The sequence below is a fragment of the Zootoca vivipara genome, chromosome 4 (genome assembly GCF_963506605.1).
Source record: "Zootoca vivipara chromosome 4, rZooViv1.1, whole genome shotgun sequence".
NCBI lineage: Eukaryota > Metazoa > Chordata > Lepidosauria > Squamata > Lacertidae > Zootoca > Zootoca vivipara.
This window is the reverse complement of record NC_083279.1, coordinates 35,327,161-35,346,189: the sequence shown is the minus strand read 5'-3', so window position 1 is coordinate 35,346,189 and position 19,029 is coordinate 35,327,161. Positions and strand designations below refer to the sequence as shown.

The 19,029-nt window shown below is 40.4% G+C and overlaps 1 protein-coding gene across 2 annotated transcripts in view; it reads right to left on the bottom strand.

The window, feature by feature from the left end:
* The window catches only part of SHROOM2 (shroom family member 2), a 110,463-nt gene that overhangs the window by 42,177 nt on the left and 49,257 nt on the right, over positions 1 to 19,029 (bottom strand). For both annotated transcript variants that reach the window (XM_035114461.2, XM_035114460.2), the window contains exon 2: positions 14,355 to 14,506. In XM_035114461.2, the coding sequence (XP_034970352.2) occupies positions 14,355 to 14,506 (152 nt within the window). The remainder of the gene's footprint in view (positions 1 to 14,354; positions 14,507 to 19,029) is intronic.

Sequence of the window (19,029 nt, the reverse complement as noted above, 5' to 3'; positions counted from 1 at the left end):
TTATCTTCCTTTGATTTAAGCCAAACACTGTTAGTTTAATTATTTGAATGTGTTTCTTGAAGATTTTCTTGGAATATGAAGCTATATACTTTTCACTAAACTTCAGCTTCTACCTAAAAAGGGAAGCTGAAGCAACATGACCGAGTTAGTACTCTGAGGAAACTGGTTGTCCCAACCGCCTATGAAGCTTGTATCTCTTTAAGGATAGAATAATTTTTCTATGTACCTCTCCCCCCCTCCAAGCTAAACAGGACTAGCTAATGTGGTGTCCTCCAGGTGTTGATGGATCACAACTCCCATCATTCCTGATGACTGACCAGATGGGCTGGTGCTCATGGGAGTTGTAGTCCATTAAGATCTGGAGGGCACTGCATTGACAACACTTGAACAGAACTATAGCATGAAGCTATAGCATCTCCCTGTAATCATTAATTTAGTAAGCAATGTGGTTAAATTAAAAGGGTGCACTATCAACACAAAACCTTATGGTGAACTTCACACACCTCAACTGAACACCTGAACAAAGTAGCAGACTAGGACCTGGGAGACCAGTTTTCTCATCCCTACTAGACCATGAAGCTACCGTAACTGGGTGACCTTGAGCTAGTCACAGTCTAATGTACCTCACAGGATTGTTGTGAGGATAAAATGGAGGGAACTATATACACCACCTGGAGCTCCTTGGAGGAAAGGTGGGATATAAATGTAATAATAATCATTCTTCTTTTAAAAAAATGCATGTGGAATTCTATCACATGTTAATAACATTTGCACATAATAACCATGCTGTGCAGAAGCTGTATGCTGATGCAGGTAGTCCCCATCTGTCTTAGAAACTCATGATCTATACGCTAGGCATCAAATGGCTCCTTAAACAAGGGTTTGCACGTTTTAAAGCGGTTTCCCTCTGTTTTAGGTATGCACATTTAAAAGGGAAACTGTTTAAAGAACAAATCTTTAATTCCTGCTTTAAATCACTGGCAGTATAGCAATTAGCAACAGCCTCCTGCCAGTTCCCCAGCTTATTGTTTTGCTTTAATCCCCCGAGTCTCTGTGGATGAGACTCAGAACAGCAATGACTGGTTCACCATAAAAACAGCCTCTTTCCCCAAGTGATCTTGTCTCAAGATAGCAGGGAGACTGACCTGCTTAAGGGACATTGGTATTCTGATTTCATAACGTAATCATTGTTCTATTTTATACAGGAAGCACCTGAAACATTACAACTAGCACGCTGGGTTAAGAGAATAGCAGGGATCCTAGAAAACTAACCGCGGGGAGTTTCTTCTGAACTCAATAGGCTTCAAACAAGTCAAACACACTCATTCCCCTTGCTACAAAGAGTTGCATCAGCTCATTTGTCAGGAAGATAAAATCATTTTTTAAGCGGCAAGAAAAAACACACCAATGAATGGTTTGCTATAAAAAACAAAAAAAACCTCCTTCCCGAGTGATTTTATATCAAGAGATCAGACTGATGTTTCCTCCCCTTAACCTGGAATCTGGTATCAATCCTGACATTTCCATTAAACTAATACCAAAAAATGAAGAGATAGCTAAATAATAAAATGAAAATACTTATCCTCTTTTTGAACATCTAGATATACAGCAACAGCAACAACAGCAGCAGCAGCAGCAGCAGCAACAACAACAACAGCAACAACAACAACAAAACAACCTCACCTGCATGGGCAATAATTGACAACAGTTCCATGGAAAGCATTTATACTTACTTCCTTAACTCTCAGTCTTTCCCACGTGACTGTATCACAAGCACAGGTACATACCCTCTATCAGAACCTGAGACAGCCCATCTAAGATTTCCTAGATAAAAATATATGCCATATTATAAAGTACTTTCCTCAGTGCATTTTCAAATATTGAATCCTTTGATTAAAGATTTAACCAGAGCTTCCATGAACATCTGTGCTAATCAGCGTAGCTGACTTTGGGAGTACCTTGTCAACGGAATAGTCCAAAAGACCTAACGGGGGGGGGAGGTGTTTATAGACCTGGTGCTTGATTATGCAAAAATACACTCAGAAATAAGAAGAGCTTTTTTTTAAAAAAGTTTTTTTTTACAAACTTACTTCTTCAACAATAATGGATACCGGAGTACAAAAATCCTCATTTTGCATGTCAGCAGAAAGAGGCTGACCTGTTATTTAAGAGAAGCAAATCCCCAGAGGCTTCTAAACTGAGCCTGTCCCCTTCTTGCTTAATCTGTGTGCCGCCTGCAATTGAGCTTAGCGGATATAATTAGAGTCACAAAGAAGCCTTATTACAGTATTAAAATAAGGGGCAGCATTCTGATTAGTCATGCACACATTTCTGCTGAGCAATCCCTGGCTACTCGATTCAGGCCTGGGAAACTGGGTTTTTCCATAAAACCGTTCTTCATCACAAGCTGGGAAAGGATACCTCTGAAGCATCAGCTCAACTGAGCACATGTGTTCTGAAAAACCAGAGTAAATAATATTAGAAATACTATATATTTCTTCCCTTTACTCTGGGACCACTCACAAGGACAAAATAATTTACAATGCCAGATGGGAAATCTGGATTCCTTGGAGTGATTGTTGAGCAACAGCTGGAAGCTTAGTTGTTTGGTTCATAATTGCAACGTGACATCTCTGGGTGATCACAAACAATTCTGATGTGCTCTAGAAGGCCCGTTAAAGGTTAGACAACTCAAACGCTTAAAAAAACAAAACCAAGCCTCTTTGTTCGCAGACTCTTATACCCTTTTGCATGTGAATGTATATTTCTTCCTCTATTAGGCCTACCAGCAGTTTTACATTCATTTTTATAGAGCAGTGATGGCGAACCTATGACACACGTGTCAGACGTGACACGCAGAGCCCTCACTGCTGACACGCGCCCCATCGGCCCATTCAAGCTGCTGCTGTTGTTGTTGTTTCCCCCCCATTTGTTCTCCTGCTACAGCTTGTCTTTGCTGTTAAAACTCTGCTGTTAAAACCTGAATCCTTTTTTGTTGTTGTTGCTGCTGCTGGTAGCCAGAGATTGGTTTTTTAACCCTTTCTGTGCTGTTTTTTCTGGCGCTTTGGCAGACGATGATTGGGTGTAACAGCGTTCGTTTTTTAACTCGTTCTGTGCTGGGGTTTTTGGCGCTTTGGCAGACTATGTCGGTGCTGCGTGTTAGTTCCAGCGAAGGTATTATTCGTCATTTATTTCTGTTCTCCCCCCCCCAAAAAAAGTGCAGCAGCTTTGGGGCACCCCCCAAAAGCAAAGCAACTTTTGCACCCCCCCCAAAAAACCCTCCAAAACTTTGGTCAGCAGCTCCCCCAAAAAAGCTCAACAACTCTGGGCACTTTGTGATAAATAAGGGGTTTTTAGTTTGGTTTGGTTAAATAATTAGTTTTTGGCTTATTAAATACAGTTATATATTACAATTATACATTTTTGTTATTTAAACTATAAATATCGCAAAATTATGGTTTTTTTCCTCGAAGTGACACACCACCCGAGTTATGCTCGGTTTTTTGGCGAATTTTGACACACCAAGCTAAAAGGTTGCCCATCACTGTTATAGAGCATACTCCTTTAACAGGGAATGTGCCAACTCAGTTCAGTGCCTACACTCAGCTAAACTGGGATGGTACAACAGACTGAGTCAGAGTTCGATTGACTCCAGTCCTTGGGGAGGAAGAATCATGTCCTATGTGGAAAACTCATCAAACTGAGGTAAGGTTAAACAATATGTTCTTTTCTGTACTGACATTTTTCATATTTTCACATAAATGTGCCATCTATTGGCACACCAAAAAAGGGATATGTATCATCACATCTAATGCCCAGGATATATTTCATCCTGCAGCTGCAAATGTCCACCAGAAAGAAGTGGGCAGTAGGGAAAAAATTCACTATTGCTCTATATACCTCCTATATAACTCCTGGTACTGCATGGAACCTACCTATGGAGAGCAGCCAGGATAAATGGCAAGAATAGGCATCTATATGAGGAGTTGGAAGGTCTTTTCACACTGTCTAAGCTAAGCCATCTTATGCAGAAGTAGGATTGCCCTGTTTGCATGGAGATGGGTTGTGTGCATTGTTCTAAAGAAATACTTTTTCAACAGTCTTTGGATCAAGCCCCTTTTCGCCTCGACCCATCATTTAGCCCGGATATAGAAGTCCAGCTCCGAGGGCCGGTTCTCTCACTGCGAGAAGCCAAGTTACAGGGAACCAGGCAGAGGGCTTTCTCAGCAGTGGCGCCCTTCCCTGTGGAACGCCCTCCCATCAGATGTCAAGGTGATAAAGAACTACACAACTTTTAGAAGACATCTGAAGGCAGCCCTGTATCAGGGGAATTTTTAATGTTTGATGCTTTATAATGTTTTTATATGTGTTGGAAACTGCCCAGAGCGGCTGGGGCAACCCGGCCATATAGGCGGAGTGTAAATAACAACATTATAATTATTTGTACAAATGAGCAGTTCTGCTGAGAACTCGGGGCCTGTATGTAATTTGCATATATTTTAATGTTTGTTGGAAGCCGCCCAGAGTGGCAGGGGAAGCCCAGCCAGATGAGTGGGGTATAAATAATATATTATTATTAATAATAATAATAATAATAATAATAATAATAATAATAATATGCAAGGAGCACAGGAATTAGCTCCCATCTACTGATGCACATGGGGAGAATTACCCCCTCTCTACTTATTATTGCCAATTGGTTTATGTATTTTTTCCTGATACATTACTTAGGCGCTATATAGTGCAGCAACAACAGAACTGAATAAAGGTCTGAGTCACTGTTCAGCCAACCATTGTTCATAGTTTCTCTCTATCTTTTTTTTTTAAGGCCGCCATGAAACCCTATACAGCTTTTAGGCCACAGTGAATACAGAGTTGAACCCAATTTTATTTCTTTTATCTAGTACAGCATGTAATTTATTTTGTCAGCTGTATTTAAAATCAGCTGTGTCAGGGAACACAATTTCCACTAGAGGGCATGTGACACAAAGGCCTGAGCTTTCTGAGGTAGGGTTTTTGCAAGACTTCAGAAAATAACATATGTAATAAGTTGAAAAGCATTTTAAGAAGTGACGTTAAGAAGGCTTTTTACTTTAAGTCTGGAACACATCATTTTGCCATTTTTAAAGTGAGGAATACCAAGTAGGGAGGAAAATTTTTAACCCTGAACTATAAAACATGGGAAAATGTGAAAGAAAGACATGTGGAGACAGCAAACTCTCTAGATTTTTGGCATACCATTAAAAAAAAAACAAATCAAGACAAATATGAATCTTAAAAATGTGAAAACAAGAGTCTCAAAACAGGAGGAGAATACTCTCGTTCCCTTCCAGTCACAAAATTTCCTCACTATAAATTATGAGCAAGTGGAACAGCGGGGAGTCCAGATCTTTTATTACCACATATTTTATCTACGGTATTTCAGCTCTTGCAACACCTTCTTTAAAACACTTTGCACAAGTAGTGCCACTAACTTCCAGGAAAAAAGCTCCTTTACAAGAACTGGCTGAAATTCTCCACATTCTTCTCCAGCACAAAGTCCCAGGATTGGAAAATCCATTGTTTCTACTTAACACCGCCCGCCTCCCCCACCACTACTCAGTTCAAAAGCCTTCCAAACCACCTGTTTTGTTTGTGACTGTTGGCTTTGAATGCCTTACAAAAGCAACCCTCTACCAAATTCCTTAAAATAAAATAAAAAGATGCTATTTCCATTTTTAAGCCAAAAAAAATAGTGGGTGTGTATTTTCTCTCGAGGCCTCCCATGCCTCATCAGCTCAGTACTGTACTGCCTGAAATTCAAATCACCTCACATATAGTAAGTACCAAAGCACAGAGGCTTAGGCCACATAAATGTGAGGGATAAAGGTAAAGGACCCCTGGACGGTTAAATCCAGCCAAAGGTGACTATGGGGTGTGGCCCTCATTTTGCTTTCAGGCCGAGGGAGCCGGTATTTGTCCACAGACAGCTTTCTGGGTTAGACTGAGGTCCAAAATCAACCAGTGGGCTTCATGGCTAAGCGAGATCTTGACCTTGATGCGAGTCTAGACACTGCAACACACTGGCTGTCACCAAATCCTATAACCATGTCACCAACAACCTGAAATCGACAGAAAACAGCAGAGAGCACTTTCAATTTCTAGGCAGGAACTTTCACCAAAATATCAGGCCCACTGTCTTCCCATCCCTTTCCTTAAAGACCTCTATAAACACGGTGAGCTTGACTTGTATGCTGGCAACATATGAGCTGAATATACTCGAGATGTCTTGACAATGATCCTCCAAAGTGTACAATTCCTAAAGAAAATAACCAATGAATTATTATATAAATTACACACTGTGTTCTATTTGAATATTGTGTGTAGGAGGAGGAAAATACAACAACCATGCCCTTTCTTATAGCTCCTGAAATCCTGTGTCACCCTGACCGCAGTTATGACATGCTCCTTACACAAGAAGCAAGGGGCTGCCAGAGAAGATTTATTATTTATCTGTATTTGTAGGCTGCCTATCAGGGTTTCCCCTCCCACGAGGCACCATCTCCCGTAACAAAGAGGCTGCAGAGCATCAGCCCTGGGCCAGTTCAGCTACATTCTTCTGACTTAGCATATATCTGGTACTTCTGCACACCCTGAAAACCTGTATAAAATAAAAACAATCATGGAAAGGCTGGAATTAGTATGATCTCACATTTGCTAACCTTGACCTTCCCACTAACTTCCTCTTAACAAACATGACTAAGCCACAGTTAATTATATGGGTAATCAAAGAAATGTGCTTTCCACTATGATGCACTTCCTAGTTATAATAAAATGAGCAGCTCAAATCACGTGTCACTTGGGCTTTCAATTCATGTGTGCGTGTTTGCCATCACCGCTTCTTACCACTATTTCTTGCACCGTACAAATAGTATAGGTGAAATAACTACACTGGTCTAAAATGAGAACTTTTCTCCCAATGCAAATAGCAGTTGCAGGGGCTTTAATATAGGCTGCAGAGGGGTTAAAGCAGGCATCCCCAAACTTCGGCCCTCCAGATGTTTTGGACTACAATTCCTATCATCCGTGACCACTGGTCCTGTTAGCTAGGGATCATGGGAGTTGTAGGCCAAAACATCTGGAGGGCCGCAGTTTGGGGGTGCCTGGGTTAAAGTTTTAAAAGCCCTCTGCCATGGTCCTCATCCACATTGGGGGACCCATACCCACTTCCTTTTTAAAAGCTTTTCAATGTACAGTGGTACCTCTACTTATGAATAACTCTACTTACGAATGTTTCTACTTCCGAATGGAGCTCCGTCCGCCATCTTGGATGCGGTTTAGATAGGATTTTTTCTACTTACAAATTTTTAGATAGGGTCGCTTCGACTTACGAATTTTTTTCTCCCAATGCATTCCTATGGGATTCAACTTACAATTTTTTTCGACTTACAAATGTGCGTTCGGAACGCATTAAATTCGTAAGTAGAGGTACCACTGTAGTGTATGGTGTCTTGCATAATTTGACAGGCGATAATTCTATCATTTAAGGTTGTAAGCCTTCTGCATGTCTCGGTTTCACTGCATCTGCAGTCCCTTATCATGAACACTGAAGAAGCAAACTTTCACAATAAAATTTAAACAAGTTGCTTACCAGACAATGAAATTAGTAATAGTTTTACTTATGGTTGTGAAGCTTGTAGTGAAGTTAGTACTATTTTTAACAAACGTAACTCCATAGCCTCCAACATTTCTCCAATGAAAATAGGGATGTCCTATGGCAAAGCGGGGCATTCCGGGATGAAATCAGAAACCGGGACATCTTCAAATGTGAGACTGGAAATTAGGGACACTTGGAGGGTCTGTAAATGATAATTGCTATCTTTTAAACTGCCCAAACCTCTTTTGCTAACATTAGCAAAAATTTACTATTTACTTTCCAGATTACTGAAGATAAAAACATAACAGCAATCTTGGTTTTTTTTTTTGACAGTAAGCATTTCTATATACTATAAGTATCAATCCCTGAAATGGCCACAATGTTGTACCAAAACAGTTATTTGTAAATGTGTATCACTGAACAGTGGCAAGTGCAAGTATTAGGGCTTTACAAGAGAGTTGAATCTGGTGAATTTAAGTACTGTAACATAAAAGAACTGATATGCATTTCTGTGCAATACAAAATAGTGTGACCTACAGAAACAATAGCTCAGAGCTGCAACGACTCTGAAGGCCATTCATGTAATTTAACCAGCACTGAATGAGGATCCCCACCCAAACATACGCATCAAATTAGCCACTTGGTTGATTAATGCAGTTTACAATTACCCAGACGATGCTGGCTTATCTTTGATCTTCTTTTACTACTACAACAAGCACAAAACATAGAGTACAGTGTACACACTCCAAGTAAGCTGAAAGTCTCCGAAAGAAAAGACAAGGCTTCCATGCTTTTTAGATTAACAGTATTTCCTACAATTTTATCAAGACATCAAATTAACATGCATGGTTCCAGCGAACATAAAAGCAGAAATCAATACTGTTGTCTCCCATGTATTATTCAAATACACAGATGGGCCCAACCAATAAATGAAGCACTGGCCTCCACTGTTTACACTATTTGTGTTTGTATTTTTTTTCCAAATGTACTACCATTCCATTAGCATCCAAATGAAAAAGAGAAAGGAAGTTCAGCACCACATGACACTTTCATTTAAAACACGTAGGCACGTAGAATCATGGAATCATGTTTAACTCAAAGTCAGCATGTCTCCCCAAAGTGCCTAAATGAAAACACATCAATAGGCTTTAAAGAACACAACATCTGGGAATTGCAGCCTGCAAACAGGAGACCTTGTGTTCTAGACATCAGAGATCCCACTCTGTGAATGCCTGTGTGCACGTATTTCAATGACTTGCAACACTAGAGATTCAGAACAAATACATATTAAGCAGTTCACACACAACAAAGCACCACAATAGTTATCAGCAATATGGTAGAACACAGGAAAAGATTTCCTATAATGTTGCTACCCAACCAAGGTGAACTCATCAATGCAACTAATTACCACAAATTGCAATGCATTCACTAGCATTAACGCCTGTAACAGATAAACCCATTTAACGCAACATGTTAAACCAGATTATGGCTTAATTTGTTTGTTTGTTTAATTTTATTTAATTTGTTTGTTTTATACTGTATTTTATGCTGCTTTTATGTTGTATTACAATTAAGTATTTTAAATTTGTTGTTAGCCGTCCTGAGCCTGGGTTTCTGAACCAGGAAAGCCCGGGGTATAAATAAAAAAATATTAAATTTATTTATTATTATTAATTTGTATATTGTCCTTCATCTGAAGATCACAGGGCAGTTCACAACATAAAAAAATATAAAATGAAAGCACGAAATACATAACAAAGCAGAAACAAAAGCAAACAAACTAATAACCCTCCTCTCCCCACATTTTAAAGGCCATCATATGTTAATCAGCCAAACACCTGGTTGAAGAGAAACATTTTCGCCTGGTGTCCACATTGGGCAGCAGTTTCATTAGTACCAACCGAAATGTCACAAAAATAGTGGCAACCTTCCTTAGTTTAACATCTTTCCTGATACTGAGTTTTGAAGAATTCAAAAGCTTCCCAATATCTTGTAACATTCCGCTTGGTCCTAATAAAGGCATTGCCCAACTGTGGATTCTGGCATTATTAAAATTTGTTATGCACTTTACTTGTTATGAACCTTACATTGCAATCCCCTACATGCTGACTTAAAGGTATGCCCCACTGAATTCAATGGGGCTTACAAATTAAGTGAGGATAGAGTTTCAACTTTGAAGTTCCTTTTTAATTTTTCTCCCATCTTTCTATTTGTGGTGTCATGCATTATTTATTTATTTTAAATAATCCTGGTCAATTTATTCTGTTGGATAAAAAGCATACTAACTCCATACTTTAAGCTACATAATATGATTTAATGTGTGCTGGGTTTTTTTCTTTAATTACCTCCGCGGGTTCTAAGTCCAGCCAAAGCTTTGTATGTCTGGGGGAAATTGTGCCAGTAGATGGCGCTTGGGATACCGTAGCTGGTTTTGCTTCCCTTTCTTCTTCAAGGTCCATCTAGCATCTCACTCTCACTTTGGCCAACCATGGCAGAACCATGGTTGCAACAGCACTCTGCCCACCTGTAATCCTCAGCATACGTGGGTGACTTGTCCTTATACTGGGTGTTCACAAAGCCAGAACCAGCACCATGAAGGGGGGAAAGTGGCCCAAATATTTAAGGAATGTGTTGCACCCTTCAGACTTATTTGGCCTGTGAAAATCTTTCTACCCCTCAATTCAGAATGGGATTTATGCCTGCCCCTGAACGTTTCTGACATCTTAACCATGGTTAAGGGAACTGAGAGCACGTCGCATGACCGTGGATTTCCATAGTTTGCTTTAACCATGGTGCAGTGCTACATTTCTACTGGCACAAACCATGGTTGATGGCGAGGAGATGACCTCACATCTAGGACTGGAAGTGAGAGCGCATGATCTACGACTGCAGATCCCTCAGATGCCATCATGACCAAATAACTGAATTGCCACAGGTGGCATGCACAACACCGAATTCATGCTTCAATGGGTCTAAACAGCTAAATATAAGGTAGTATAATTCTTTGGTATTTTTAATAGTACGTAGGGTTTTAGGCTTTGATGGCAAGCTTTCTTTGGTTAACAAAAGAACAGGAGTAGTTTTTCCTTCTAAAAAGTTTCTTTGTTAAGAGCACTAGCACAGCAGAGCCATCTACTTGTTTCTCCGTATGCCTTTCCCCATCATAGAAGGAAGCACATCCATTCTAGAAATAAAATCAACACAGGAGAGTTCTAGCATCTCCCCAAATAAGCTTTGCTGAGCTTGATTCAAAGGAAAGTGACGAAAATACTATTTGATGACCAGTGCAGAAGCAAGATGCTTATCCCTGAAAAAAATACTTAACAGGAAGGAAGGAAATTCTGAACGGGGTTTGCTGAAATAGTGCTTTACAGACAACACTCATTTATTTATTTATTTATTTTAACAACCTATGGTGCAATCCCTTCCGCACCCTTCCTCATCTTCCAAATGTAGGTAAGAGAGCGTATGAGTCAATGGCCCAGCGACAGAGACAGGGAAAACCAGAAATCAAGGCACCGGGAACTTTAGTCTAGCTTTGCCCACAAGTATTTTTTCATAAGGGGAAGAATTGAAAAATGCAGTTCCTCAAGTGCTTTTTCTGCTTGGGTGTTATTTTTTTTAAACCTGATTCTTAATTGTCTACATGTTTGTCCTGTTCACAGGTCACAGTAAGCCACAGTCTGAAATGGCTTATCATGAAGAAGGAGCATGTCAGTTTGTTAGGAGAGCAACAAACCACAAATGCTGGTTCCAGGGTTTCTTCCTTTCCAGCTTAGGAAAGGATGGAGTGGGAGAGGCATGATTTGAGCAACATGCAATAGCACACAGCTTGTTTACACTACAGCATAGGTTTGTTTCAGACTATGGCTTATGAAGTGTGAACCAGGCTATTGACAGAAAGAGTAGAAAAGAACAGGGAGAAGGGAGGAGAAATGGACAGAGGGAGAATATGATAAACAAAACTTTCATTTAACAAACAAAAAGCTGCTTCGGCTCTTGCAAGTCGCCAAACACATGTGTAACTCCTTACAAACTGAATTCTAACTCCTTTTCCAGAAGGTTCGAGTTAATTTCTCGGGTTACTGCAAGTTGTGGACGACGGTTAACTAAATGGAGAGTGTTGCAAAGGGGTAGAAAGCATCCAGCTGTGGCTTGACACCCGGAGACATGGTCAAAGAACAGCAAAATACTAGGAAAAGACTAGCATTCCATCACAAGTTAATGGGGCAGACCATTTTCAGTGAGGTACAGCTGGACAGAGATAGAACACTGTGACCTTAGTGATAAATTATTATACTGTATACTGCATGTGACTAACAATTGTTGTTTCAACAACAAACTGAGCAGAGAAAAGTACATTTAGGCTGCAAAGATTTTAGACCGAGGAGTATGGGAACTGTTATCACTTCACTATGCCTAAACATCCCTTGTGATGTACATCAGTAAGAATGTGTTCACACATGTCCATGATAGCAGCAGCAAGAGATTATGTGTTTGAACTATCATGGTTCATACATACAGAAGAAGAGCCTGCAGGATCAGGCCAAAGGCCAATCAGATGCCTGTGGGAAACACACAAGCAGGACCTGAGCACAAGAGTATTCTACATTATTATACTGGTAGTTTTATTTTAAACCCTTTTCTAATATTCCCCACATGGATTTTGACATCTTCACTGCCACAGTAAATGGAGAATAGGCCTAGAATATTTTGCCAGCAAGAAGCATTAACCCAGTGCCTAGAAGCAGATGTAAGTAAAATATCCAAACATGACTAACTTTTGTAAGTTATGAACATCTGCATATCTAAAGGAGAGAAATGTCTCCTAAAGGGAAGCTACCTTAAAGCTGATAGCTTGCTAAGCAATGAGTTATGTTGTGGAATGTCTGAAAATGTCAAGGGCTCCAAATAAACAGATCATGAAGATCGCTCCATTGCTTAGAACATAGATTGTGTATTAAATGTTCTTTCCTCCCTGCCCAAAGTAGAAGCCAATGTAAGATCAAGTAGATATGAATTATAATATATTCCAGATGGGGTTTTGATATAATTTATTGGTTCCTGGGCAATATAACTTTTGGTAGAACTCCCTGAAACTATTCATATTATCTGGGTTATAGCGCCATCTGCTTTCTTTATTTTGTGCGCTAATCCACACCAAAACTATTTTTAAAGCATTTTTAAAGACTGTTGTAATATTTTATCCCAGAGCAAACATGAGAAATAAGCAGGTCGTTGTCTCTAGGAATCTCAGTGATCACTTTCATTTCTGCCCTTATTTTTTGTTACAGATAAGTGACTGAGGATAAATAAGCATAGTACATCAATGAAGCATTACTTATATACATCCAGAAACAGGCATTGTTTATCCGGCCCACAAGCTGCCCGGTCACCGAGCTGCCGGTCGGCAAGTCCCCGCGCCGCGCCAAACCAGCAGTGTGTGGCATGGGGACTTGCCGAGTGGTGCTGAAAATGGCATCTGCGCACGCACAGTTAAAACAAGCCAATTTCATAGCTCATGGTTTGAAGTTGGCTTGTTCAGCATCATTGTTTGTATTCAATCATGATCTTAACACTAAGATTATTTGAAAGCAAAATTAAACTTGGCAGAAGTCTTGGAGAAGGAAAGGGATGTGAACAAGGCCAGTGCTTTGCATCAAGCTTGTGGATGCTCATCCATATAATGCTAAATTATATTTTAGTGCATAGGTGGGCAACTTCATGAGGATTCTCCATTTCCCCACCCCACCAGAGTTCTTCCCCTTCATTTCCTCCTTATTCTTCATGGTTTTAAAAGTGTTTTCTCCCATTTTCTATTTCACTTCTAACTCCAAAACATTAGACTCACAAGGCATTCGGGATCCAAGGTACAACTCTACTGTATTTTCACTGAGATCCAGCACCACTAGTGGAGAGCACCTTGCAATTATTCAATAGCCTCTTAATTTAGCCCCATAGATTGTATCTTAAGCAGAGGCAGCTTACACAGTGTGCTCAAGATGTTGTTGAATTTTATCAGCCCCAGTCAGCATGACCAGCAGTGAACAAAGTGTGAAGCCTGGTGTGACAAAGGTAAGGATCGACTGAAGGCTTAAGAGCAGGCACATGGTGAAATAGGACCTAATACAGAACATGAGCCAGAGGCTGTAAGGTTGAGGTTTGTTGCTGAGATGGGCTCTGAAGACTCCACAGCCTTCTTTAGTAATTGGCATGTTCTTTTTCCATGCTACTCAGAATCTCTTCATGGGACTATGTGAGCCTGTGGGAACACTGAGAATAAGCTAGCCTTTGCTGACGGCTTGCCATGTCACCCTACAACAAGCCAGTTCTGAGAATCCTGAAAAGGATTTGTGAAGCTTGGTTACTTGTACATCACTTCTTTTAAACTGGAGGATGTTTGCAGAGGTATGCCCAAATCTGAATCCTATGCATTGTGGGATTACTTGGGCTAAGAAGTGCGAACAGAAACCTGAAAAACATTTGGTTTCTCCAGTCCAGACCATTGGTCCTAGTTAAAACTGAATGGGAATTAACCATTCAACAACACACAATAATATACCATGTGAAGTTATTTTTTGAAAAAAAACCAAACCCAATTAACTCAGATGAGATTCTGAAAAGTGAAAAGGAAAGACTTTTGTCTAGTTCTCGGCCAGCAAGTTGACTCTACCAAGAACGAACTTTAGTCTCTGTCTTTGTGAATCACAAACCTTACCTTTTCACTACAAGCTTTAGCGACTTGTGCGAACCTTTCACCAGGCAGATGGCTTCTTGCCTGAACCCAGAGAGGTCCACATCATTGATGCTGACAATTTCATCCCCAGCCAGCAGCTTGTCGGCAGCTGCCGCTTTGCTGCCCTCTTCAATCTGAAAAATAAAAATAAGTTTGAAGTTAAAAGAGAGAAGTTGCTTACTCTAAAATTGTTTGTATTTCACCTCTCTACCACATAGGGACTGATAACAGGGCTAACAGCATTACAAACCAAGAAATTAAAAGCAGAATAAAACAGTAAAACTTGTATATAGAAGCAAAGGAGTGACAAGGGGCAGCCAAAGCATTGAACGAAACAACAAATTCAATTTGACCTCAAAGCAGCAACTTTTTGAATTTCTGCCTAACTTCTAATAATGAGGAAATCAAACGAGCCTCTTTTGGAAGGGACTTGCAGTTCCACTGCCACCACTGTGAAGACCCTCTTCTCATGCAGGCACTGCTTCTTGGACAGCAACAAGGCAGGCTCTTATGGGAGAAAGGGAGTCCTCAAGGTAACTCGCTTACAAACTTTTCAGGTTTTAAAGGCCAAAGGAGAACTTGGAATTCAGTCCACTTGGAACAAATGAAATTTGTGCAAAACTGCAAAACTGAAATTTTCTGTTCTATATTACTTCTTTATAATGAATTCCTTAAGTACAAGGGTGTGACCAGGTGTACTATGCAAATAATGAAAAACACATCTGAAAAATGCTGGAGGAAATGGGAACTGCAAACGTCCTCCAGAGGTGGAAAGGGGGGGGGGGAAATGAGAAGCAGAAGTTTCATATTGTTTTGTCCTTCCAAAGCCTTAAAGAGGATCAGAAGCTCGGCATTCAACCCACAAACATAACACGCACAAAATAACACACAAATCAGTTGTTCGCCTAAACCCCATGGCAAAGCGCAAACGCAGCTGGGAGGGCAAAACAATTAACCAGCAGAGACAGGATTTCTCTATGTCAAGAATCAAACCTCCCAGTCTTTAAGACAAGAGTTTCTCTAACAAGAATCAGGCCTGCAAAGAATCTCCATTGTTTTCCCAGGAGAGGCTATTTGTTTTGTTTTTTTTCCTTTAAGGTTGGCAGCACACTGATTGCAGAGGGTTCAGTTACCCCCCTCCAAGCATTTTTCTTTCAGCAGGGGGTGGGGACACAACACATTCCACATATCACATACCCTACAGGCATCTGCTCAAGTACAAAGCACAACACAAGGGTACAAATAAGCATTCCCTGGGCTCAAAAGCATTCCCTCCCTCTGCTACCAAATAAAGAGAAGTGGTGCAACAATTTTTTAAGGGCTAAAATGAATTTTAAATAAAAATAGGCTGGTGGCTTTTAAAGAAATGTTGATTTTAAAAGATTTACAAAAGATTAGGCTGGGTGTTGGAAAGTCCAAATGCAAGCATACTTTGTGGGAGGAAATGCAGTCTCCTTGAATTAACAATGAAATCATTTAAGTTATCAAATCTCTGAGGGAATCTTCATTGCAAAGGAGGAATGCAATGGACATATTCACCCATTACCTACTATTTCTTGCCCTGTTTTAACTCATTACATTTTTCTATTGCTTCTGATTATTTTCTACTCCAGGCATGAATATCCTTTGCCATATCAGATTACTGTTTATAATGTACACTTTGCCCAAAAGGAAAGAGAAGATTTTTCTGTTGCCAAACACCTTCATGAAAACTATTGCACAACTGCGGGGGGGGGGATATAAATGTGTCAGGAAAGGGAAAATATTTTTCTATTTCTTCATATTTACCAAATACACACAGAGAGAACACGTGATGGCAAAGAGGGAAAACAAGAAAGAAAGAACTGGAGCCCATTTTGATTTACAACAGAACGTGGAGTTTCAGCAGGTTTGCTTGAAAACGTGAAGCTTTGTAATGACATTTCTGTCAGACAAAAGCCTATCATACAGAAATCAGTTCCTGCTCCTTTGATTTAGCTGTACATTCAGAATTTTCACCTCCCTTACATAATTGTTTTGACTTGTGTGGAGTTGGAAGGGGCCATGAGGGTCATTTAGTCAAACCCCCTGCAATGAGGGAACATTTCATTTGAACCCATGACCTCCACATCAAGAGTTTCATGCTCTAGTAACTGAGCTTGGCTAGCTAATGTTTAAACCATTCAGTATTTAAATAAAATAAATAAATAAATCATCCTGTCCACAATAGAAAGGTTAAGAAATGTGTGTTTTTTTTCCTCCACCAAAAATTGTCAACCTATTTCCTGTAGTCTTCTACAAGCTAAGCATATGCAATGCCTTCTGTATATCTCCATAGGATTGCTGCCCAAAGCCTTCCCAACAACATCCTGTGTTGAATTATCATGTCCCAAACTGAACTGTTCAGGAAGGATGTTGGAGGAAGAAAGCAGTCAACACACATAACTATCAATGTCCCTTTTTTGGCTTTAAATTCCACACATATGTCTATCCCTACTGAAGAAGAAAATCTATACAACAGTAAACCTTTAAAGTAAAATTTAATCAGCAACTTTCTATAATGCTACAGCCCCCCCCCTCAAATCTTTGTTCTGAAAGAAACTGCATTAGAACTAAATATTAACTTTTAATAGGTTGTCCTCAGTGCTCAGTTGAAAGTACAACAGGGTTAAATTTCAAGATCAGCAGTGCCAATATGCAGGCTAATTATGCTTTCTCAGTACTTCTGTGTGGACCACACACAGAGCAGCCGAACAAAATGGAAGTTCATATATTATTGTTTCTTCCCAGCAGATTCTTTTGTTTGATAAAAGGCAACAGAAGTCCTGGGGACAAAAAAGTTGCTCTTAGGTGTGGAAGGGCCCAGGGTTACATGCCTGCTCAGTCATGGATTTACTGAGACGCATTAGGACAAGCGGAATACAACTCTTTGAAAAATATCAACAGTGACCATCTGTTAAGGAGGATAAATTAATGCCAGCTTAATGGTACAAAATGGTCTACAGCAGGCACCCCCAAACTTCGGCCCTCCAGATGTTTTGGACTACAATTCCCATCTTCCCCGTCCACTGGTCCTGTTAGCTAGGGATCATGGGAGTTGTAGGCCAAAACACGGCTACCTACCTGTAACCAGAACTAATCCAGGTGTGAAGTTTGCTAGAGGATGTAGTACAATGGCAAGGCTATCTCAGTACAGGAACAGCTGTCGCTCTCAATCAGCTACAGCCTGGAAATAGGAACCCCTTGCAACTGACACCACCAAGGGCTCAAGAGACAAAGTACCGCCCCCGGTCTTTCAAGGGGGGGGAGTGATTCTGTCTCTGTCTAGTTGTGATTCAGCATCATTTTACTATCCCTCGACCCACCCCATTACCACCTCCAGGCTGGTATAGATGAATGTCATCTCCATGGTGGTGGCACAAAATCCCGATGACTGCTCACAACAGCTTCATATAAATGCTAAGCTCACAGAATAAAATCTGCATAGATCCACAGCACAACTCTCATGGGACCAGGGAGGAGTCCCCCAATGCTGCTGTCTACTAATAGCCCTGCAGGTTTGACTGAAAACACCACATCATGGTGTCTGCAACTCTCAACCTGCTCCAGGTGGTTACCATGGCTGATGGTACCAAAGCCTCTGAAAGACTGAGATCAACAGGGTCGTCACATGCCTCCTGTTCCTCTCTCAAGATAGGTCACTAACCAGAGCTCTCTCAGTACTGAAATAGAATCAAAAGCCAGACTGAAATGGGTCCAAATAATATTTTGTGAGTACTTAGAAAATGTGATTTCCTCACATTTAAAGCACCATCTTGAGGGAAGATGTGACAAATGAAAAAAAAAAGAAATGTAAAAGATGTTGGTACCAAAAGTCCTTGATTCACTTTCTTCAAACTAAGTTCTATTGAAATTAGTATGGTATAACTTTTTTGGGGGGGAATGAAAAGAGTAGGGATAACAAATATCCCATTTTGAATGGTGACCGCCAAAGAATCAATGAACCAAACACTTCTGATTTACTACGGATGAGTGAATTTGGCAAGGACTCGCTCAAGGACAAGTCATTGACATTTCATGTTTGTCATGAAATTTCTGAGACGAAAACTCTGGAGGCTTGCTCTGTGTGGTATAGGAAGTACTGAAACATTCAAAGAGAATAAAAGAAGTAAGAGGGAATATGAGAAAGAAAGAAAGAAAGAAAGAAAGAAAGAAAGAAAGAAAGAAAGAAAGAAAGAAAGAAAGAAAGAAATCTGGAAGCACTCACTTATTCATTGAAGCCGGACCTAAGTAGATCTGAAGAAAAAAGATGGAAGATTGCCACATAAGCATGGTCAAGGGTCACTTAAGTTTAGGAAGCATGGAGCAAAAACATTGCAAAAGTTTACGTTCTCTTCCTTCCCAGCTGAAGCCAGCAGGAGTGCTTTGGCCAGGTGTGACAACGTGCAGGTGAGGCAGCAAATGTTCAGAACCAATGACAGGTCATGTGGGGTGCATTCAAGACTGGGCCAAACTCACTGAAAGCAGGAAAATTAGTTTCCTCCAGCATTTGTCTGGAGTAAACTAATGGTGTTAAACTCTGAAGGTGGAGATGTGTGTGTGTAGAGTCTGGCTCATGTGGTCTGTGGTAATTTCTGCAGGGATAGGAGGCCTTCTGCAGCCCTTGCATGTGGTGTGA